Here is a 25311-nt window from a genome sequence, read left to right on the forward strand (position 1 = left end):
TCAATGACGTCCTTCGGGACATGCTTAATGTATTTGTTTTTGTATATCTGGACGATATTCTGATCTTCTCCCCTGATGAGCAAACACACATTCAGCACGTGCAGCAGGTCCTCCAACGTCTGCTCCAACACCAGCTCTTTGTGAAGGCAGAAAAGTGTGAGTTTCACGTGCCCTCTGTGTCCTTCCTGGGATTCATCGTGTCGGAAGGGACAGTCCAGATGGATTCAGAAAAGGTTAGTGCTGTAAAGGATTGGCCTACTCCAAGCACCCGCAAGGAGCTGCAGCGTTTCCTTGGATTTGCAAACTTTTACAGGAAGTTTATCAGAAACTTTAGTTCTGTTGCTGCCCCTCTGCATGCACTAACCTCTCCCAAGTCCAGTTTCCAGTGGAACTCCCAAGCTGACCATGCTTTTCAACGGCTCAAGACCTGTTTCACCTCCGCTCCTGTCCTGACACTCCCTGACCCCAGCCTACAGTTTGTTGTGGAGGTCGATGCCTCAGATGTAGGTGTGGGGGCAGTGCTCTCCCAGAGGTCAGCTACAGACAACAGGCTGCATCCCTGTGCTTTCCTCTCCCGCAAGCTTTCTCCTGCTGAGAGAAATTATGATGTGGGGAACCGGGAGCTGCTGGCCATTAAGGTGGCTCTGGAAGAATGGAGACACTGGTTGGAGGGAGCCGAACAACCTTTCCTGGTTTGGACCGACCATAAGAACTTGCAGTATCTAAGGACAGCCAAGAGGCTCAACTTTCGGCAGGCAAGGTGGGCTCTCTTTTTCAACCGGTTTCTTTTCACACTGTCATATAGACCTGGCTCCAAGAATACCAAGCCAGATGCTCTCTCCCGTGTATTTTCCCCTGGTAACTCTGCCACTGAACCTTCACCTATTCTGCCTCCTTCATGTGTTGTTGGTGCATTTTCCTGGGATATTGAAAGAAAGGTCTCTGATGCTAACATGAACTATCAAGTACCGGTCGGCTGCCCGCCGAACCAATTGTTTGTGCCCTCTGATTTACGTTCCCAGGTCATCCATTGGGCTCATGCATCCTCATTCTCCTGCCATCCTGGTGTGCGTAGGACATTGTTTGTCCTGCGTCAACAATTCTGGTGGCCAGTCATGGAGAAAGAGGTGGTGGAGTACGTGACGGCCTGTCCGGTGTGTGCTCGCAACAAGGTCTCTCGTTGCCCAGCTGCTGGTCTTCTCTGCCCTCTCCCTGTGCCACATCGACCCTGGTCAGACATTTCAGTGGACTTTGTGACTGGTTTACCCACCTCTGAAGGTAACACCACCATTCTCACAGTGGTGGATAGGTTCTCCAAGATGGTGCATTTTCTTCCCTTGCCAAAATTACCCTCAGCCAAGGAAACGGCCGAGGTACTGTTGCATCATGTGTTTTGCCTTCATGGTTTTCCCAGGGATGTGGTGTCTGACCGGGGTCCACAATTCATAGCACAGTTCTGGCGGGCCAACTGTGTTCTCATTGGAGCATCTGCCAGTCTCTCCTCTGGACATCATCCTCAGACTAATGGTCAGACGGAACGGCTGAACCAGGAATTAGAGACCAGTCTACGCTGCCTCACCTCTCAGAGTCCCAACACCTGAAGCAGGCAACTCACCTGGGTTGAGTATGCACATAACTCTCTGCCATGTTTCTCAACTGGTCTCTCACCTTTCCAGTGTGTTTATGGTCATCAGCCTCCACTTTTCCCAGTTCTGGAGACAGAGGTTAGTGTGCCATCTGCGCTGGCCCTGGTCCGCCGCTGTTGCAACACGTGGGCCCGGGCCCGACGCACTCCGCTTCGCAATTCTGAGCGCTACAAGAAGGTGGCAGATCAGCGCTGCACCCCTGCACCTATTTACAGGACAGGTCAGAAGGTATGGCTGTCCACAAAAGACTTACCCCTTCGGGTGGAATCCAGGAAGCTCGCCCCCAGGTACGTAGGCCCATTTCCTGTCTCGAAGGTTCTTAATCCTGTGGCAGTCAAACTTAAACTTCCCAGAACCAAGAGAGTCCACCCTGCCTTGCATGTGAGCCGTATTAACCCTGTGAAGGAGAGTCCATTGGTCCCGGCCATCCGGCCCAGGTCATTGATGGGGGTCCTGTGTATACTGTTAACAAGCTCCTGGGGGTCCACCGTCGTGGCCGGGGGTTTCAGTACTTGGTGGATTGGGTGGGGTATGGTCCAGAGGAACAGTCCTGGGTTTCGGCCAGCAACATTTTGGATCCGTCCCTGATTCGGGACTTCCACCGGTCCCATCCTGGGGATCCAGGGCCGCCAGGTGTCGGCCGTAAAGGGGGGGGGTACTGTCACATCTCGCCTTGTTAGTTAAGTTACTTTTTGTTTCTCACATTTATCTTTGTTGTTTTATGTTGAAACTCACCTGTTGTCTCATTTCAGGTCCTTCACTTCCTGCCCTCGTGTTTTCCCACCTGTGTGATTACCTGCCTCACCCCTAATGTGTTGCACCTGTGTCTCATTGTCTCCCCTCCCTGTAGAGTATTTAGTTTACCCATGGTAGCAGTGGTGAGGCCTAGCAGCCTTACTACAACCAAAAATTAGCTACAGCCAACTTAGGAAAAATACCCCAAGAGTCAGCGAGAGCAGGGGTGGAAGATGACTCACAGGTGGATTACACGGTAACAGACATTGGAACGGACACGACTATGACTTGGATCTGTGACTCAGTGAAGGATAGGGGCACGGACCTATCCACCAGTGCTAGAATTAGCAGCAGTCAGGGCAAGGTGAGCGCATCTGTAGAGGATAAAAGTAGCACAGTTGAGAACAAGATGCTTCAGGTTTGTCCTTGCGGCTGGCAGAAAGTAACATCAGTGAGAGGCCTCAGAACTCATCAGGGAAAGAAGAAGTGTGTGGCAAAGAAAGGGCAGAGTAGCCGCATTGATCAGTACTTCCTAAGAAGTCAGTCGAGTCAGTCGGATGAAGTCCAGCGGCAGGTAGAAAACCACAGTTCGCAGGATATCAGTAACGCTGCCACTGAGGAGGAGGGGGTAGTAAGAGAAGATGCAGGTGACACTGAGGCCAGTATGCTAGCCAGAGAGAGAACCATGGAGCAAATGGTTAGAGTTAGATGGCCTAGAGCAAATGACAGTAAAGAATGGGAGATAGTTAATAGAGATTTGTCAGTAATCTTGAGTAGGCTTAGAGGAAATGCAATGGAAAGGTTAGAAAAGATGGGAGATATAATGTATTCATATGGTGTAGAGAGGTTTGGGGTGCATGAGAGAAAGAGGAGTGAGAGGGTACAGTCAGGTAAGTCTAGGCGGCAGAGAGAAATAGAGAAGTTAGTCAAGGAAAGGAGACAGTTAAGAAAGCAGTGGAAAAAGGCTACAGAAGAAGAAAGGGAGGGAATTAAGGTGTTGCAAGAGGAGTTGAGAAGCAGGCTAGCAGTTCTTAGAAGGGCAGAGCATCTCAGGAAAAGAGGAGGAAGAAGGAATATGCTAGGTTTTTTCAGGGAACCTTTTAAGTTTGTTAAAGGATTGTTCAGCCAGGAAAAGGGAGGGCAGCTTAAAGCAGAAAGGCTAGAGGTTGAAGAATATTTGAGAAACACATATTCAGATTTGGAGAAGAATAGGATAGTAGGTTTCCCACCGATATCCCTCCATTAGGAGGGATAGAGCATGAGATGGATGTCAGGCCACCTAGGTGGAAGGAAGTTCAGGAGGTGGTCAGGCGTGCAAAGGCTTCTTCGGCCCCAGGGCCTAATGGAGTCCCCTACCGGGTTTATAAAAGTGCGCCTGATACCCTTAAATTTTTGTGGAAACAGCTAAGAATAGTTTGGGAAAAACAAATTATACCAAGAGCATGGCGTAGGGCAGGTGTCCTCATTCCTAAGGAGAAGGAGTCTGTGGACCTTAGCCAGTTCCGGATGATTTCTCTCTTGAATGTGGAGGGAAGATTTTCTTTAGTGTAGTAGCGCAGAGACTAGCTAGTTACTTAGAAAGGAATAGCTTAATAGATACCATGGTGCAGAAGGCAGGAATACCAGGTTTTTCAGGGTGTTTAGAGCATACTAGCATGATCTGGCACCAGATTCAGGCAGCGAAGATTAACAAAAGGGACCTACACGTAGTATTTTTAGATCTTGCAAATGCATTTGGTTCAGTTCCGCACAGCCTCATTTGGAGTGCGTTTGACTACTTCAGAGTGCCACAGGTAGTTGTTAACTTAGTGAAAGCATACTTTCAGGATATTAGGTTGTGTCTAAGTACAGCAGGTTTCACAACAGGTTGGCAGAGGCTAGAAATAGGCATCATGGCAGGGTGTACAATTTCTCCGTTAGCATTTACTATGGCAATGGAAGTAATCATCAGGGCTTCTAAGTGGGTGGTAGGTGGGGAGAGATGGCAGAATGGGTTGCATCTTCCACCAGTTAGGGCTTACATGGATGACATGACACTGGTGACCACAACAATGCCATGTACAAAGAGGCTACTAGAGAAGGTAAATAAGAACCTCAAGTGGGCCAGCATGAAAATCAAGCCTAGTAAATCTAGAAGCATCTCGATATGTAGAGGAAATTAAGTGATAGGAAGTTTGTCATAGATGAGGACATCCCAACAATTAGGGAAAAGTCAGTAAAGAGCTTAGGTAGGTTGTACAATGTAGAGTTGAATGATAAGGAACAGGTGGTGAAATTTAGAAAAGATGTGGCTGAAGGATTGGATAGAATAGATAAATCAGAACTTCCAGGAAAGTTGAAGTTGTGGTGTTTGCAATTTGGGCTATATCCTAGGTTAATATGGCCACTGTCAATTTATGAAATTCCAATAACTGTTGTGGAGAGAATTGAAAGGTTGGTTAGCTCCTACATTAGGAAGTGGTTGGGCGCTCCTAGATGCCTAAATAGTGTTGCATTGTATGGAAAAGGGATACTTCAGCTGCCAGTAACTAGTTTAACAGAGGAATTTAAATGTACCAAGGTCAGGACAGAGCTCTTGTTAGCTGGGAGTAAGGATGTGGTAGTTAGGAGTGTGGTTCCAAATCCAACCAAGGGGAGGAAGTGGAACCCAAGATCGGCAGTTCAGGAGGCAGAGGCAGCTCTTAGACATGCAGAGATTGTAGGTAATGTTCAGTTTGGCCGGGGAGGCCTGGGGCTTGGCTCAGGTAAAACCCGGTATGGAATACAGCAGGCCTCAAAGATAAAAGAAAGCTGGTTGTAGAACAGATACGCAGACAGGAAGAGATAGTAAGGGGTGCAAAGGTAGTGGCCCAGGCTAAACAGGGACAGTGGTTGAATTGGGAAAGTGTAGAGAAGAGGAAGCTTAGTTGGAGGGACCTGTGGAGTATGGAGGAGAATCGTATTAGATTCCTGATAGGGGCTACATACGATGTCTTACCAACCCCCCAGAACCTAAAACTGTGGGTAAATGAGGACCCGTCATGCCCATTGTGTTCACGCACGCAACTTTAAAGCATATTTTGTCAGGTTGCAAAGTTAGCTTGTCACAAGGCCGATATACATGGCGACATAATCAGGTGTTGAAATGTTTAGCTGCAGGCATTGAAGGGAAACGAAGACAGGTGAATTCAGAAGGGGTTAAGGATAGGAGTTTAGTAATTCAGTTTGTCCGTGAGGAGAGAAATACAGAAGGGATAAGTTAGTGAGGAGGCAAAGGTGTGGCCGCCTAGAAGGTGCTTGTGATTGGGAAATGCAAGTAGATTTAGGGGGAAAGCTTGTTGTTCCTCAGGAAATAGTCTGTACCAGGCAGAGGCCTGACTTAGTGTTGTGGTCAGTGAGTCAACAGATAGTTTATTTCATCGAGCTGACAGTTCCTTGGGAAGACTCAGTGGAAGAAGCATATGAAAGAAAAAAGCTTAGATATGCAGACTTAGGAGCAGAAGCTGAGCAGCGAGGATGGAAGACTAGGATTTGTCCAGTGGAAGTGGGGTGTAGGGGATTCATAGCAAGATCAACTGTCTCACTCCTGGGGGAACTCGGAGTGCGGGGACAGAGTTTGAGGAAGACAGTGAGGGAAATGTCAGATGAAGCAATTAAATGCAGCCAGTTTATCTATTACGGAAGAAATAATGTCAGCTGGGGGCCAGCAGGGGGAACTACTAAGCAGGGCACATAACTCCTTGAGATCAGGTGGAGAGATCCACTTCCTGTCAGGAGAAATCCAGGAAGAGGAAGTATTTAAGTGTGGGAGTGGCCTATTGGAATCCATTTTGTTTGAGGCCATGCGGCAAGGTGAGTGTGCTTGCTGATCCTGTAAGTCCAGTTAGCTCCTTTAACTTTAGCTTATATTGTAGTTATGCTATGTAGTGTGTGAAATAGAGTATGGTGAATGTGACAGGAAAGCTAGTATCAGCATTGCTTCTGCCTGGAGCTCGCATGTATGGAGCCTGGGTTTGGTTGAAGATGGCAGTGCTGTTTGGGCTGAGAAAGCCATGTGTATGTAAGGAGGAAATCCAGGAAGAGGAAGGTTATTTAAGTGTGGGAGTGGCCTATCTGAATCCATTTTGTTTGAGACCATGCTGCAAAGTGAGTGTGTTTGCTGATCCTGTGAGTTCATTTATCTCCTTTAACTTTAGCTTACATTGTAGTTATGCTATGTAGCGTGTGAAATAGAGTATGGTGAATGTGCTAGTAAAGGTAGTATCAGCATTGCTTCTGCCTGGAGCTCGCATAAACGGAGCCTGGGTTTGGTTGAAGGTGGCAGTGCTGTTCTGTTTGGGCTGAGATCACTGTCTAGCCTCCTGGAGGTGTCATTGTTGTGAGGGCTCGTCTTGGGAGGTAGACTGTACAGCCTAACCCGGCGGGAGTGTGATAGCCTAACAAGGCTTCCCTCCTGGGTCTACCTCCTCTGTGGTAATATAGGTAAGGTAAAGGAGGTTGTTCGGTTAGTGTGGGGAGCAGTGAGACCTGGCATTAGGGGAGTGTCTCTGGGACGCCAGAGATCACTGTCTAGCCTCCTGGAGGTGTCGTGGGACCAACTAGACGAAACACCGGTGAAAGGAGGTTCCCACCCGATGACCCCAAAGACATGTTAGTTATCACTGCTCATTGGTCTGTATAGTTAAGCCTTGCCATAATAGTTTGTCGTAGGGCTTAGGAGGTTATTCACTGAGTGCTGATCCCTTCTTATTTATTTATTTATTTACTTATTTTTTTTTTTTTTTTTTTTTTTAGAGCACAAACTTCTTGTGTTTATTTGAATAGTCTGCTTGTTTTCTCCCCTCTGTGCCAGTTCATCTTGTTTCTTTGTGAGTCTTCAGTGTTTTTTGACCAGTTGCTACCCTTTTTTGACCCTGCTTTTGCCTGCCGTCTCTGTACCTTTGCCTCAGCTGTTTGACCTCCTGTGTACCGACTTTGGCAAGATTAAAGGACAAGTTTGTGTTTATCCACTGTGCACGAGTCTGCTTTTGAGTCCCTGCGTACGTAAGTCGTTACATTGCAGAAAGCCATCTAAGTCTTACCCGCAATTTCCACATACTCCGTCTGAGCTGCGCTACGCAGTGCCGCGGATCTGGAGCATCCGACAGCGCGTACCCTCGCCTACTGGATGCGTTTCTGGAGCGCCACACTGCGTAGCGGAGCCGCAAGCTCACATGGGAACTGCAAAATTGTGCAAAAAAAAGCAATTGATAAAGTGTGAGCCAGACCAAAACAATAATTCATTCAGAAGGAGAAAGAGAGAAAGCAAGTTTAACTTGAGATCGCTTTGCTGTTCACATCAATATTACTTCACGATTTTCACGTGCATTGTGTTGTATTTTGAAATTTACTGGATGCTGTGTACGTTCCGTTCCCGGTTTGGTGTGATCTGAGCTACGTGGCTTGACATGCTATGGACATGCAGTCACTGAAAAATAGACCTGGCGCGTATTTCCAATGCGTGGCGCTTCTGGGATGCTCCAGAGAAGCTGCGCAGTATGTGCCGTGGAGATGAAGCTATTCACTGGAATGGGAGCATATCTGCTACACAGTGAGCGGCGCTGCACTGCGTGGCACAGACGGAGTATGTGGAAATAGTGGGTTAGGCTGCAAATACTTGTTAGTAGATAGACTGGAATGACCCATGTCTCATTCCATGTTAGTGAATGGGAGGGACCTTTGCCAAACTCAAACATCAAAGTACATGTTCAATACATTTTTTTCAAACAAGGTTTAAGTCATGTTAGGTAGTTCTTGCAGCTCCACCCCTTACTGTTACCGCACGCTTACCCTCTCCTCAGGACTTCTCCCTCCACGTCGACAGTCACAATGTCACTTCCTCATATCAGCAACATCACCAGGACATCATTCTTCCATCTCCGCGATATTGCCCGTCTCCGCACCTCCCTCACCCACTCCATTGCAGAAATCCACGCCACAACCTCCAGACTCGACTACTGTAGCATTCTCTATGGTCTTCCCTCTACCAGCCTTCAAAAACTGCAACACATACAGAACTCTGCTGCCCGGTTACTCATCCGCACCCCCTCCAGGGGCCACATCACCCCTGTTCTCAAACAGCTTCATTGGCTCCCTGTCCAATACTGCATCCAATACAAACTCCTTCTCATCACCTACAAAGCCCTCAATAACCTTGCCCCCTCTTATCTCACTGACTTCCTCCACCGCTATTCCCCTACCTGCTGGCTTCGCTCTACTGACTCCAACCTCCTGACCACCATCACTAGAACCAAGCACTGAACCTTGGGGGACCGAGCCTTCGCTGCCGCTGCCCCAGCCCTCTGGAACTCCCTCCCACTCATCACCAGAAATGCAGACTCCCTACAGACTTTAAAATCACTGTTAAAAACCCTTCTGTTCAAACTGGCTTTTCCCTAGTTTCCACCAGTTATTTTTCGTTTTTCATTTATATTTTATTATCAGTGACATTTTTCAGCACTGCAAAGTGTCTTTGAGTGTCCTGAAAAGCGCTATACAAATCTGATGCATTATTATTATTATTATTATTATCATTACTATTATTATTAAAGCCTACAGTCATTGGTTGAAACATTCACTGTTGGTTTTTAAAGGAATTGTTGACTAATGGAAAAATATCATTTTGAAGGATTTGGCAGACCACCTGACCTCTAGTGTAGCATCAGTTTTAATACTACATTGTCATACAGTTTACTGAGAGCATCATCCTCCCCTTTTTAGACATTGTGTGAGCTATTGTGCCTCTCCTAGGCCAAACTATTAACCCAGTACACATTGTCTTGAAGTAACAGTTCCCTGGTCTATTATAATTATAATCAATCAATCAATCAATCAATTACAATCTATTACAATCAATTTGAAGGAACAAGCGTTTTGGTTGGAATGGCCCTGAGAGCCTTTTCTCTATATACCATAGTCTTCAGGACAGATTTGAGTATGGGATGTAATAAACGGCTTTTATCGGGGTTTTAAACATGTTCTCTCATCTTTGTCTTGAAACTTGAGTCCAATCATAGTTATTTCACCACAGGCACATTCAGGCTAAACTATTCAACATCTTTTCATTCTGTGTTTACAGGTATCCCGCCTACCAGTGGGACAGGCACCCTACAGATGTACCTGCTAGACATCAATGACAATGCACCTCATGTGTTCCCTCCTGAGGTGGAAATGTGTGAGAAGCCAGATCCAAACGCCATCAACATCACAGCCAGTGACCCAGACCTGACCCCTAACGCTGGACCCTTTGCCTTCGAGCTAGCAACTCGTCCATCAAACATACGCCGCAACTGGACGCTCAGTCGCGTCAATGGTAAGAATGGGATAATGTGTCCATCTTGTTATATGGCTTCATCCATTCATTCATTCATGCATTCATTCATTCGCTCATCCAACAATAAAAAAATTGGTTCTTTATGTTGTCAGTTCCTGTCAGTGGAAGATGACATGCTGACAGTCTCAGCCTTCCAACTTGATACAGAAGTGATTTGTGTCGCACAGTGATCTACCTCCATATGTAACACTGATATCCAGCTGCCTCTCTGTCAGCTCTGCTAAATTTGTGCTAAATTTAGACTCTCGTGTCTACTTTGCAAGTCTTGGTGGTGCCTTTTTGCTTGATGTTGGATTGTAGATGGTGTGTGGCTGTGAGTCACTCATCAGGATGAAGAAATCAACTCACCAGTGTGTAAACTCTCCTTCTGTCAATTTCTAGCTAGCTTGCAGTTAGCTGCTTGCAAGCCAGGTTGAGGTTTTCAAATGTAAACATCAGTAAACTGTGAGGAAAGAATGAACACCAGCTGAACTACCATCCTGCTACCCACTGGACAGGTGTAGGGAAATAAACTAGTAAATAAACTGCTGCATCAGTTTCCAATAGGATATCAGGAAATGTAATATCCTTTGATTCGCTGAAACATGGCTACATCTTGGACAGCACCATTCAACCAGGCATCTCATTTTCTATATGCCAGTCCAATGGAGCAGATGATTCTGGGAGAGAAGGAGAGGAGGCATCAATCAATCAATCAATCAATCAATCAATCAATCAATTAATTTTATTTATAAAGCCCAATATCACAAATCACAATTTGCCTGGGCTTTACAGCATATGACATCCCTCTGTCCTTTGGACCCTCGCAGCGGATAAGGAAAAACTCCCCCCAAAAAAACCTTTAACAGGGAAAAAAAAAGTAGAAACCTCAGGAAGAGCAACTGAGGAGGGATCCCTCTTCCAGGACAACCAGACGTGCAGTAGATGTCGCACAGAACAGATTAACATAATAAATTAACAGTAATCCATATGACACAATGAGACAGAAAGAGAGACAGAGAGAGAGACAGAGACAGAGAGAGATGCAGGACAGACGATAGTGTTAATAGCTTACAACAACATTAATGAAAGTAATAATATTATAATTATGATTCTGGCTATTGTGGTACAATATGTTGAAAGTAAATATTAACATCTGATAGTATATGTATGTGACAATAATCATATGTGTATAATAAAAGTAGAAGTATGACTAATGACAACAGCAGCAGGAGGAGGCATCTGGCGGGACCACGGCAGCAGCACAACCACACACGTCACACTATCCAGGCACCGCTGTGATAGAAGTTAACCTGCGAGACAGTGGAGCACAAAGGCTCCAGAGAAGAAGCCGAGTTAGTGACATGCAGTATGGCCGAGTTAGCAAGATGCAGTAATAGGACATGAGAGAGAGACAGAGAGAGAGAGAGAGAGAGAAGTAGAGAAGGTGCTCGGTGTATTACAGGGGGTCCTCCGGCAGACTAGGCCTAAGCCAGCCTAACAAGACAAGCCTGAGCCAGCCCTAACTATAAGCTTTATCAAAGAGGAAAGTCTTAAGTCTAGTCTTAAATGTGGAGACGGTGTCTGCCTCCCGGACCGCAACGGGAAGATGATTCCACAGGAGAGGAGCCTGATAGCTGAAAGCTCTGGCTCCTGATCTACTTTTGCAGACTTTAAGGACCACGAGTAACCCTGCATTCTCAGAGCACAGTGTTCCAGTGGGATAACATGGCACTATGAGCTCTCTAAGATATGACGGAGCTTGACCATCTAGAGCTTTATAAGTCAGCAGTAGGATTTTACAGGGAGCCAGTGCAGAGAAGCTAAAACAGAAGAAATATGATCTTGTTTCTTAGTTCCTGTTAGTACACGTGCTGCTGCATTCTGAATTAGCTGGAGAGTTTTTAGGGACTTACTAGAGCTACCAGATAAAAGAGAGTTACAGTGATCCAGCCTTGAGGTAACAAAAGCGTGAACCAATTTTTCTGCATCTTTTCGGGTCAGGATTCGCAATATTATGCAGATGAAAAAATGCAGTCTGTGAGGTTTGTTTTAAATGAGAATTAAAAGACAAATCTTGATCAAATATTACTCTGAGGTTGCTTACGGCAGTGCTAGAGGCCAGAGCAATGCCATCTAGAGAAACTATGTCATCAGATAAAGAGTCTCTGAGTTGTTTGGGGCCAAGAACAATAACTTCAGTTTTGTCTGAATTTAACATCAGGAAATTGGTGCTCATCCAGGTTTTTATGTCTTTAAGGCAATTATGAAGTTTAGTTAATTGATTACTTTCTTCTGGCTTCATAGATAAATACAACTGTGTATCATCCGCATAACAATGGAAATTTACGGAGTGATTTCTAATGATGTTACCTAAAGGAAGCATATATAGACTAAATAGGATTGGTCCGAGCACAGAACCTTGCAGAACTCCAAAACAAACTTTAGTATGTAAGGATGATTCATTATGAACGTGAACAAACTGAAAACGATCAGATAAATAAGATTTAAACCAGCTTAGTGCAGAACCTTTTAGACCAATTAAGTGATCCAGTCTCTGTAGCAGAATTTGATGGTTAATTGTGGAGGAGGAGGCATCTGGCAGGACCACGGCAGCAGCACAACCACACACGTCACACTATCCAGGCACCGCTGTGATAGAAGTTAACCTGCGAGACAGCGGAGCGCAAAGGCTCCAGAGAAGAAGCCGAGTTAGTGACATGCAGTATGGCCAAGTTAGCAAGATGCAGTGACAGGACATGAGGCATGTGCTTTACAGTGAATAAGGACTGGTGTAACAGTGGGAATGTGAAGTGCTGTCCTGCTCCTGCTGTGGATCACTGCTATACACCATTCAGAGGCTGCTGCAGTGTGGTGCTGCCTGTGTTTGGGTGAAGCGACCAGGCAGCCCTCTTGTTGAGGTCGACCTTGTTTAATTCCATGTGATGAATAAATACTTGATTGATTGACTTGGAGGTACTGACTCTCATCCCAGCTGCTTCCCACTCTGCTGCAAACCGCCCCAGTGTATGCTGGAGGTCACAGTGTGATGACGCCAAAAAAAAGCTTACGACCACATCCCTTGGGGAGTCTTGTGGGGGTACTGTGGGATTATGAGGTACCAGGGTACAAGCCATCTGGTGACCAAAGTGAGAGCTGCATCCGCATACCAGGCATAGAGTAAAACATGTTCTCGTTGAGTGCCAAAATGCACAGTGAAAAATTTGGGGTGCAACTAAATGAAAAAATTTGGCACACCAGTGTAACTAATGTAGAAAGTTTGTCTGAAGACCTGACTGAATTAAAACCTCTTCTGTGACAGAAAGACAAAACAGGAGAATTAAATGCGGACTGTTAAATATCAGGTCTCTATCGTCTAAAGCAGTGTTAGTAAACAAAGTAATTTTAGATAATCATATTGATCTACTCAGTCTCACCAAAACCTGGCTGTGTCCAGATGAATATGTTAATCTAAATGAATCCACTACTCCCAGTCATAATAATGCCCACATTCCTTGAGGCAGCGGCCAAGGAGGGGGGGTTGCAGCCATTTTTAACTCTAGTCTGTTAATCAGCCCTAAACCTAATCTAGACTATAATTCATTTGAAAGCCTCGTTCTTAGTCTTTTACATCCGACCTGGAAGCCACTTTTATTTGTTATAGTGTACCGTGCTCCTAGCCCGTGCTCTGAATTTGTTTCTGAATTCTCAGAGTTTTTATCCACTTTAGTTCTTAAATCAGATAAAGTTATTATTGTAGGCGATTTTAACATTCATGTCGACGTTGATAATGACTCCCTGGCTACCGCGTTGATCTCATTATTAGACTCCATTGGCTTCAGTCAGGGTGTACATGAACCCACTCACATACCCTCGATCTAGTTCTGACATATGGAATTGAAATTGATAACCTAACAGTCTTTCCACAGAATCCCTCACTATCGGATCATTATTTGATTACTTTTGATTTCTTTTTACTCGATTACACGCCACTCAGCACCAGGTACTATACTAGATGTTTATCAGATAGTGCTGTCACAAAATTTATGGAAATGATTACTCCGTCGTTAAATTCAGTACAAAGTCCTTCAGTAACAGAGGTTTCCCGTACCGACTTTAACCTCTCCCGAATTGATCATCTTGTCGATAGCGCCGTAGGCTCGCTGCAAACAACACTTGACTCTGTAGCTCCACTTAAAAAGAAATTAACAAAGCAAAGAAAGTTCGCTCCTTGGTATAACTCTCAAACCTGTAAGTTAAAACAAATACCGCGAAAGTTTGAAAGGAATTGGCAATTAACCAAACTGGAAGAATCTCGTTTAATCTAGGCAGACAGTCTCAAAACATATAAGAGGGGCCTCAGCAATGCCAGAGCAAACTATTACTCAGCATTAATAGAAGAAAACAAGAATAACCCCAGGTTTCTTTTCAGCACTGTAGCCAGGCTGACTAAGAGTCAAAGCTCTATTGAGCCTTGTATTCCTTTAGCCCTTAGCAGTAATGATTTTATGAGCTTCTTTATTGACAAAATTCTAACTATTTAGAGGCAAAATTCATGACCTCCTGTCCTCAGATAGTACCTATCTAACCTCAAACACAGCTGTAGACCTAATATATATTTAGATTGCTTCTCCCCAAATTCTCAAGAATTGACCGCAGTGATTTCTTCATCTAAATCATCAATGTGTCTCTTAGACCTCTTAGTCTTACCTTTAGTTAACACTCATATATTAGATATGATCAATATATCCTTATTAACAGGCTATGCACCACAGTCTTTTAAGGTAGCTGTAATTAAACCTCTCCTAAAAAAGCCCACCCTGGATCCAGAGGTGTTAGCCAACTATAGACCAATATCTAATTTTCCCTTTCTTTCAAAGATCCTTGAGAAATTAGTCACAGACCAGCTGTGTGATTTCCTCCATGATAATAATTTATTTGAAGAATTTCAGTCAGGATTTAGAGTGCATCGTAGCACTGAGACAGCACTAGTTCAAATTACAAATGACCTTCTGATTGCTTCAGACAAAGGACTCATCTCTGTACTTGTTTTATTAGATCTTAGTGCGGCATTTGACACAATTGACCATCAAATTCTGCTACAGAGACTGGATCACTTAATTGGTCTAAAAGGTTCTGCACTAAGCTGGTTTAAATCTTATTTATCTGATCGTTTTCAGTTTGTTCACGTTCATAATGAATCATCCTTACGTACTAAAGTTTGTTTTGGAGTTCCGGAAGGTTCTGTGCTCGGACCAATCCTATTATATATGCTTCCTTTAGGTAACATCATTAGAAATCACTCCGTAAATTTCCATTGTTATGCAGATGATACACAGTTGTATTTATCTATGAAGCCAGAAGAAAGTAATCAATTAACTAAACTTCATAATTGCCTTAAAGACATAAAAACCTGGATGAGCACCAATTTCCTGATGTTAAATTCAGACAAAACTGAAGTTATTGTTCTTGGCCCCAAACAACTCAGAGACTCTTTATCTGATGACATAGTTTCTCTAGATGGCATTGCTCTGGCCTCTAGCACTGCCGTAAGCAACCTCAGAGTAATATTTGATCAAGATTTGTCTTTTAATTCTCATTTAAAACAAACCTCACAGACTGCATTTTTTCATCTGCGTAATATTGCGAATCCTGACCCGAAAAGATGCAGAAAAATTGATTCACACTTTTGTTACCTCAAGGCTGGATTACTGTAACTCTCTATTATCTGGTAGCTCTAGTAAGTCCTTAAAAACTCTCCAGCTAATTCAGAATGCAGCAGCACGTGTACTAACAGGAACTAAGAAACAAGATCATATTTCTTCTGTTTTAGCTTCTCTGCACTGGCTCCCTGTAAAATCCTACTGCTAACTTATAAAGCTCTAGATGGTCAAGCTCCATCATATCTTAGAGAGCTCATAGTGCCATATTATCCCACCGGAACACTGTGCTCTGAGAATGCAGGGTTACTCGTGGTCCCTAAAGTCTCCAAAAGTAGATCAGGAGCCAGAGCTTTCAACTATCAGGCTCCTCTCCTGTGGAATCATCTTCCCGTTGCGGTCCGGGAGGCAGACACCGTCTCCACATTTAAGACTAGACTAAAGACTTTCCTCTTTGATAAAGCTTATAGTTAGGGCTGGCTCAGGCTTGTCTTGTTAGGCTGGCTTAGGCCTAGTCTGCCGGAGGACCCCCTGTAATACACCGGGCACCTTCTCTACTTCTCTCTCTCTCTCTGTCTCTCTCTCATGTCCTATTACTGCATCTAGCTAACTCGGCCATTCTGGATGTCACTAACTCGACTTCTTCTCCGGAGCCTTTGTACTCCACTGTCTCTCAGGTTGACTTATATTGCAGCGGTGCCTGGATAGTGTGATGTGTGTGGTTGTGCTGCTGCCGTGGTCCTGCCAGATGCCTCCTGCTGCTGCTGTTATCATTAGTCATACTTCTATTGTTATTATACACATATGATTATTGTCACACATGTATACTATCAAATATTAATATATTATCATTAATTATAATATTATTACTTTCATTAATGTTGTTGTAAGCTACAGTCATTACCGTCTGTCCTCATCTCTCTATGTCTCTGTCTCTCTCTCTGTCTCTCTCTCTTTCTGTCTCATTGTGTCATACGGATTACTGTTAATTTATTATGCTGATCTGTTCTGTACGACATCTATTGCACGTCTGTCCGTCCTGGAAGAGGGATCCCTCCTCAGTTGCTCTTCCTGAGGTTTCTAGCATTTTTTCCCCCGTTAAAGGGTTTTTTTGGGGGGAGTTTTTCCTTATCTGCTGTGAGGATCCAAAGGACAGAGGGATGTCATATGCTGTAAAACCCTGTGAGGCAAATTGTGATTTGTGATATTGGGCTCTATAAATAAAATTGATTGATTGACTGACTGACTGACTGACTAAGGTCATGTGATGATACTTGAGTAAGTTCTTTTCACTGAGGAAGGCTTTGAGATGTGGTCCTAAGCTCTGGAATCAGACACCAAATGAACCTTGAATTTCTGATATTGTATTAGGTGTTTATTCCCACAGTCAAGAATTAATCTCTATGCTCAACATCTTAAGACTCAACTTGTATGCAAGACAGAGAAATGATCCACTTTCTCCTCTTAGATTAAAGCTGTGTCACAAGGTACATGTAGGCCTGTTGGACTCTGGAGAACACCTGACTTTTGTGTCAGTAGCTATTTAGAAATGTTCTTGTTTTGGTAAAGCTTCTCATTCTATATCTGTTTCTTGTAGTATCTTTCTTGTCAGTATCTTTGAAAATGTGTCATGCAGAACTCTTCTATTCATCAGCAACTACTGTTAAATGCTGTTTTTTAATGCAGAGAGCCCCCGGCAGCTCCAATGATGACCATTAGCCATACAGAGCAGCTCCCAGTAGAATTGAGTGAAAGGACATGACACTGAAGACTGCTGAGGTCAGTAAGTGAGGAATCACCATGTTTGCTTATCAGTTTCTCTGTCTATCTACCCTCCCATCATATTCTAGGAGAGTACGCCCAGCTCAGACTGAGGATTGGCTCCCTGGCAAGTGGGATCTACGAGGTTCCCATCATGATCACAGACTCTGGAAACCTGCCTATGTCTAATATGTCCCACTTGAGAGTAAAGGTCTGCCACTGTGATCACCATGGAGACTGTGTGGACATGGAGCGAATCATCGCCGCTGGACTAGGCACCGGAGCCATCATTGCCATCCTTATCTGTATCATCATACTATTAGGTGAGCCTCACACACACACACACACACACACACACACAGATTGTTGCTGCTTAGTAGACCTAACAGAATATACAAGACTTTCCTGCTTATACATCATGATAGCGGCAGGCTGTTTGGAACACACCTCAAACACCACTAATGTAAGCCTAAGAAATGAGCACACAGTTGAATCAAGACAGATCCAACAAACATTGGACCTGAGTTGAGTGGAAACCCTTGACCAGCTGGTAGGGTCCTAACAGCAAACACCAGGCCCAGGGCCCCATTCGTTAGTCTAGTCATGCCCCCCTCTTGTACCACAAGAGGAAAAGCTATCCTTTTACCCCATCGATTGTTTGCATTTAAAGGCAAAGAATTCCCCACTTTTGCTCCCTGTGTGAATGGAGCTTCTTTAGCAAAGCATAGATTTGCCATGGCAGAGACCCCAGGATCTAATACCATGTGTGATTATCGAGCTGGGTGCAGTTTTTCATGAATTGTTTGCTTGTGAACAAGTAGCACCTTATGTGGTTGGACACTGGGCATAACACTTTTCAGCTGCTTCCTTTCTATAATCCTACAAGGTGACAACAAAGTGGACAAATTCAGGTCTTACTGAGTGCCTAGCTGGAGTAATAGTGAATGATTATGACCGAGTAATAATGCAATGAGATTTGCTGTATCAGACATTAAATTTAAAGTGCATCAGCAATGAACAAGACTTTGTTTAGCAAAGGATGAGTGTTCAAGCTGGGCAGCACGGTGGTGTGGTGGTTAGCACTCTCGCCTCACAGCAAAAGGGTTGCTGGTTCGACCCCCGTGGCGTGGGAGCCCTTCTGTGCGGAGTTTGCATGTTCTCCCACGTGTCAGCGTGGTTTCTCTCCGGGCACTCCGGCTTCATCCCACAGTCCAAAGACATGCAGATTGGGGACTAGGTTAATTGATAACTCTAAATTGTCCGTAGGTGTGAATGTGAGCGTGAATGGTTGTTTGTCTCTATGTGTCAGCCCTGCGATAGTCTGGCGACCTGTCCAGGGTGTACCCTGCCTCTCGCCCGATGTCAGCTGGGATAGGCTCCAGCCCCCCCGCGACCCTCAAGAGGATGAAGCAGTTAGAAGATGAATGAATGAATGAATGAATGAATGAGTGTTGAAGCTCTGGCCTGCTGCATACAATGACTACAGTACATATTTGAAACAAGGGAGAGCAATCAAGATGGTGCTCTGACTCATAAAGGGTTTCACCTGCTTTTTTTAAAAAAAAAGATCAAATTATCATTATTTTTTATTAGGCTGTTGCAATGAAAGAACCTTGACCAATGGAACTTTTTAGAAACAGATCCAGGACTAGAGCTCTGCAGGCTGTAGTGAGCTGTAGCACTACTATATTTGTACTACATTTTAATGACTGCTCATTCATTCAAAACTGTAATAGCACCTCAAGTTGTACAAGAAATGTACAAAGCATCAAAATCATTGTGATGACCATTTTTGAGCACAAAATGCAGGATGAAGATTATGAAGTCCAACTGAGCCTACAGAAGGGAAGTGGAATTACAGCTCCAAGCAGCAAAGCAGTGTAGTATGATCTGCAGTCTGTTAGGATGTTTGCCCAAGTCAGAGTACGCCAACAGGAGTTGGTCTGGTGTTGAAATACAATTACAGACGGAAGCTGTTAAATGGACGTGCTGACAGGAGTTGGAGTTTCAGCGTAAGGGTAGTTGCTGAATAAAGATAATCGGCTCTAGTTTCCTGGCACAGCGCAGGGTGGCGAACCCCGCGCAGAGCTAGTTTCAAGCAGCGCAACCCGAGGTGCGCTCAGTTTGGTAGTTTGGCAGACCGAGGTGCGCTGGACCTCCTGGACCAAAACATCAGTTTCCTCCTGTGAGAAGTTTGACCATCTGACGCTGCTGCTCTCTTCTGCCATGGCGAATTGAGTAAACTCTCATTACGCCTTTGCGCGGCGCATTTAAGGGCGAGGAGGGGGGATCATTTGATTGGTGTGATGTGAATGGGCTGTGTAAAACCCACTCCACGCCTTCTCTCCTCCCTCTTTCCGACTTGCGCAGCTAGGAGGGACAGAGGTGGGAAAGAGGAGTAGCTGCGCCACCGCGCACAGTGTGCCAAACTTGCAAAATACGCCTGGCCACACCCAGTTGGAGAAGCGCAGGTGTGCTGCGCCCCCGCCTCGCCCGGTCTGCGAAACTAGAGCCCGAAGTGTCAGTTTAAGGCCGACACATCAAACCAACTTCAGAGAATTATTGGCACCGAAAGCCACCTGCTGCGTTGCCTCAAATAAACAGACCTCAACCAAAAAGTTGTACATGAACACATCAGAAGGGCTACAGCCAATGTCCAACCAGCACATACAGTACAGGCCAAAAGTTTGGACACACCTTCTCATTCAATGCGTTTTCTTTATTTTCATGACTATTTACATTGTAGATTCTCACTGAAGGCATCAAAACTATGAATGAACACATGTGGAGTTATGTACTTAACAAAAAAAGGTGAAATAACTGAAAACATGTTTTATAATCTAGTTTCTTCAAAATAGCCACCCTTTGCTCTGATTACTGCTTTGCACACTCTTGGCATTCTCTCCATGAGCTTCAAGAGGTAGTCACCTGAAATGGTTTCCACTTCACAGGTGTGCCTTATCAGGGTTAATTAGTGGAATTTCTTGCTTTATCAATGGGGTTGGGACCATCAGTTGTGCTGTGCAGAAGTCAGGTTAATACACAGCCGACAGCCCTATTGGACAACTGTTAAAATTCATATTATGGCAAGAACCAATCAGCTAACTAAAGAAAAACGAGTGGCCATCATTACTTTAAGAAATGAAGGTCAGTCAGTCCGGAAAATTGCAAAAACTTTAAATGTGTCCCTAAGTGGAGTCGCAAAAACCATCAGGCGCTACAACGAAACTGGCACACATGAGGACCGACCCAGGAAAGGAAGACCAAGAGTCACCTCTGCTTCTGAGGATAAGTTCATCCGAGTCACCAGCCTCAGAAATGGCAAGTTCACAGCAGCTCAGATCAGAGACCAGATGAATGCCACACAGAGTTCTAGCAGCAGACCCATCTCTAGAACAACTGTTAAGAGGAGACTACGCGAATCAGGCCTTCATGGTCAAATAGCTGCTAGGAAACCACTGCTAAGGAGAGGCAACAAGCAGAAGAGATTTGTTTGGGCCAAGAAACACAAGGAATGGACATTAGACCAGTAGAAATCTGTGCTTTGGTCTGATGAGTCCAAATTTGAGATCTTTGGTTCCAACCGCCGTGTCTTTGTGAGACGCAGAAAAGGTGAACGGATGGATTCCACGTGCCTGGTTCCCACTGTGAAACATGGAGGAGGAGGTGTGATGGTGTGGGGGTGTTTTGCTGGTGACACTGTTGGGGATTTATTCAAAATTGAAGGCACACTGAAACAGCATGGCTACCACAGCATCCTGCAGCAACATGCCATCCCATCCGGTTTGCGTTTAGTTGGACGATCATTTATTTTTCAACAGGACAATGACCCCAAACACACCTCCAGGCTGTGTAAGGGCTATTTGACCAAGAAGGAGAGTGATGGAGTGCTGTGGCAGATGACCTGGCCTCCACAGTCACCGGACCTGAACCCAATCGAGATGGTTTGGGGTGAGCTGGACCGCAGAGTGAAGGCAAAGGGGCCAACAAGTGCTAAACACCTCTGGGAACTCCTTCAAGACTGTTGGAAAACCATTTCAGGTGACTACCTCTTGAAGCTCATGGAGAGAATGCCAAGAGTGTGCAAAGCAGTAATCAGAGCAAAGGGTGGCTATTTTGAAGAAACTAGAATATAAAACATGTTTTGAGTTATTTCACCTTTTTTTGTTAAGTACATAACTCCACATGTGTTCATTCATAGTTTTGATGCCTTCAGTGAGAATCTACAATGTAAATAGTCATGAAAATAAAGAAAACGCATTGAATGAGAAGGTGTGTCCAAACTTTTGGCCTGTACTGTATATACAGCGCCAGTCTGTTATAGTCATTCAAAAAGGGAAATCAGAAGACTGTCTTGATGCTAGCTAGCCAGTTAGCGCATAAACTGAATCACAACTGGGTGGGAGATTCTGGGGCAGCTGTGGGCCATACCCAGCACAGACAGAGTGAGGTTAACTCTTAAGAAGATGTTCTTGGGTAATCTGAAAGACACCTATTTCAGCTGATCAATGTCTGTTAGAGAATCTGTGCCATCAAAATGAAAGATTCCGATTGTTAATGACATCAGAGGCCTTAAAGGTGACACAAGAAGAAATAATATATGAGATTTGGATTAATAGGTTCTCAAGTCACCACCACTTTTAAATGAAAATTGTTGAAAAAGTTAATCCTTGTTTTAAACTGTTTTAAAATGTCTTTTCATTTTAGATTACCTTGTTTGGCTGTTTTATGTTCATTATATCTGTTTTCATGTGAAGCACTCTGTGCTCATAATGCCCTTATTGTAAAGCACTATGTGCTGTATTTCTTATATGAGAGCTATATGAAAGGTGCTATATAAATAATGTTTATTTTTAGCCCTACTCTCAGCTAAATATAAACTAATTCAAACCAGATGTAGTTGCTACAAGATAATCATAGCCAGCTGCTATCATCCAAATATGTCATTTATTAAATGATAATTATGATCACGGTTGAGGAATGAACTACATTTCAATCAGTCAATCAATTTTATATATTAAGCCCAATATCACAAATCACAATTTCCGTCAGAGCAAATTTACAGCATACGACATCCCTCTCTCTGACCCTCACAGTGGATAAGGCCCCCCCCCCAAAAAAAACCAAAACAAAACAACAAAACCCTTTAACGGGGAAGAAAATGGTAGAAACCTCAGGAAGAGCAACTGAGGAGGGATCCCTCTTCCAGGATGGAGAGACATGCAATAGATGTCATACAGAACAGATCAACATGATAAATTTACAGTATTCCATATGACAAAATGAGACATAGAGAGACAGAGAGAGATGCAGGACAGACAGTAATGACAGTAGCTTACAACAACATTAATTTAAGTAATAATATTATAATAATGATTACGGCTATTGTGGTAAATTATGTGACAATAATCATATGTGTATAATAACAGTAGAAGTACGACTAATAATAACAGCAGCAGTAGACAGTATCAGGCAGTAACACGACAGCAGCACAATCACGTCACATGATCCAGGCACAGGCTGATCATATACATATAGATATGTCAGTCATTTTGTGAAACCTTTTGATATTTTCTGTGCTGAGTGACCATATGAAATTCTCTTTCATTTCTGCAGTGCTATCTCTGTGCATGTAGGCTGTTATTTCTCTGCTCATCCAACATTTTAATGTAGAGGTCACTTGGTGGGCAGCCACATTGCCTTGAAATTTTCTAGCTTCATATGAGCTTCCTTCTACTATCACTTTTTGATCAGTTTGTGTGGTGTTTAAGGCTACATTGCAAAAATAGCTCTTTTTACTGGAGTCACTTAAAAAACAGGCACACAAGTGTCGCATAAACTTAACAGTAATTGGTCTTGTATTTATACAGCACTGTTTTAGTCTTCCTACCACTCAAAGTGCTTTTACATCTCATACCACCTGCTACTCAGTTAAACATTCACGCACACTCACACACCGATCAGGAGCTGTTGAGGTTCGGTGTTCTGCCAAAGGAAACTTTGACATGTGGACGGAGGTTATGGGGATCTAACTAATTGATCTTTTGATGAGTAGATGACCTGCTGTACCTCCTGGGACACAGAACCCCACCGCCATCCTACCTGGAACTCCATCCTTTGTATTAACTGTCCAATGTTCTTTTCTTTCCTATGGTGAGGTGCACAGAACATTTAAGGGTGCTAGTGGCGCTGTGGAATGTCTTCAGTAAGGCTTACATCATATATTGACCTTATCTTCTCTTGTCACACTTGTCCTGCAGTGCTGGTGCTGCTGTTTGTGATGTGGATGAAGAGGAGAGATAAGGAGCGTCAGGCCAAGCAGCTCCTTATTGACCCAGAGGATGATGTCCGAGACAACATCCTTAAATATGATGAGGAGGGAGGAGGAGAGGAGGACCAGGTACACACACACACACACACACACACACACACTGTAAAAGGTTAAAACAACAACTAAAAAAGACAATAACAGTTACAAATAAAGCTGCAAGCAGCTGTGATCGGGCCCTCGCCAGCAGCACGCATCACTGAAGCGGTTATGTGAAAACTCAGAGTAAGTTAACCCTGACATGGTGTGACGTTTCATCTTCCTACTCCAAGAAAACCCCCATGGGGATGTTTTTTTTTTTGAAAGTTTCAAGGGGGCGTTATAGAGGCATTTTGTCCCCCCCATGGCCGACGCCCCTATCAGATGTAAGAGCTTGCCATTCTTGACCTGTGTATCAATTTTGTGAGGATATGAGGTCACAGAAGCCATCTAAAAGCCAAACGTATTTGGTGGCGAGGGCGGCGTCATAGTGGCCACACCCCTTGACATAGAGAAAAGCTTATAAGCTTATCATCAACATCTAAATCATCAACGTGTCTCTTAGACCCCATCCCAACTAGGCTACTTAAGGAGGTCTTACATTTAGTTAACACTCATATATTAGATATGATAAATATATCCTTATTAACAGGCTATGCACCACAGTCTTTTAAGGTAGCTGTAATTAAACCTCTCCTAAAAAAGCCCACCCTGGATCCAGAGGTGTTAGCCAACTATAGACCAATATCTAATCTTCCCTTTATGTCAAAGATCCTTGAGAAAGTAGTCGCAGACCAGCTGTGTGATTTTCTCCATGATAATAATTTATTTGAGGAATTTCAGTCAGGATTTAGAGTGCATCATAGCACTGAGACAGCACTAGTTAAAATTACAAATGACCTTCTGATTGCTTCAGACAAAGGACTCTCTGTACTTGTTTTATTAGATCTTAGTGTGGCGTTTGACACTATTGACCATCAAATTCTGCTACAGAGACTGGATCACTTAATTGGCCTAAAAGGTTCTGCACCGAAAATTTATAAGCTTCGGGGAAAATAATCATGGTATAGTCGTTCTACTGGATTGCATTAGATTACACAGGTGTACACAAAGTGGCCAGTGACTGTATGTTACATACATACCGTATAGACCGTACATACCGTAGAGACTAATTTATGGACTGAAGATTTGGAGACAAAGAAGCCAAGGGTGAGTGTCCACGCGCTCCGCACAAATCCCGTGAGCTCCGCGCCGCAACATAACGGCTTACCGGTCAGGACACCGGCGACAGAGAAGTCCGACTCCAGGTCCAGTAATTTCCTCTTTCGTTGGCGTCATGACTGCCCAGTAGTACCTGGACAACCGAGGCACACAGGCAGCCTATGTGGCATGTCAGAGGGGAAACAATCCATTCACATTTCTCTCTTAACGGTCCACAAACCTCAGCGCACTTTAGGGACTGTTTACTTGTCAGGGGAGGAGGGTGGCTGGTTGATTTTTATTTTATTTATTTATTTTATTTTGATCCCCACCTATGTTAATCACTTATTGATGCTGTTTTTGAAGTATGAATAAGTCAGTAAGTAATTCATTCCATTGAAATATCATTGATGTATTATAGAAAAGTGATTTATCTTTTTATAAATGACAAAAGGCACATCTGCCTCATTTTTGTTGTGGTATCCTGATACTACTCAGAACCATGATACTTTCACTGGTATTGTACCGTGGGTCCCAATTTTGGTACCGTGACAACATTAGATGTCACAACCATTCCATTCGGAGTCGCGCAGTGAGGCGGCTCGGGTGCCGCTTAAAAAAAGTGTTCCCCCACTTTTGGGAGTGGAGGAACACTGCTCTCTCAGAGGCCCA

At 44.1% G+C, this 25311-nt stretch overlaps 1 protein-coding gene across 1 annotated transcript in view; it reads left to right on the forward strand.

Moving 5' to 3' along the window:
• Window positions 1–25311, forward strand: part of LOC125895868 (cadherin-2-like) — a 398602-nt gene that overhangs the window by 300658 nt on the left and 72633 nt on the right. The window contains exons 12-14 of the mRNA XM_049588038.1: window positions 9478–9711; window positions 17222–17455; window positions 23393–23532. Coding sequence (XP_049443995.1) covers window positions 9478–9711; window positions 17222–17455; window positions 23393–23532 — 608 coding nt within the window. The remainder of the gene's footprint in view (window positions 1–9477; window positions 9712–17221; window positions 17456–23392; window positions 23533–25311) is intronic.

Source organism: Epinephelus fuscoguttatus, linkage group LG10 (genome assembly GCF_011397635.1).
Source record: "Epinephelus fuscoguttatus linkage group LG10, E.fuscoguttatus.final_Chr_v1".
In the NCBI taxonomy this organism is placed as follows: domain Eukaryota; kingdom Metazoa; phylum Chordata; class Actinopteri; order Perciformes; family Serranidae; genus Epinephelus; species Epinephelus fuscoguttatus.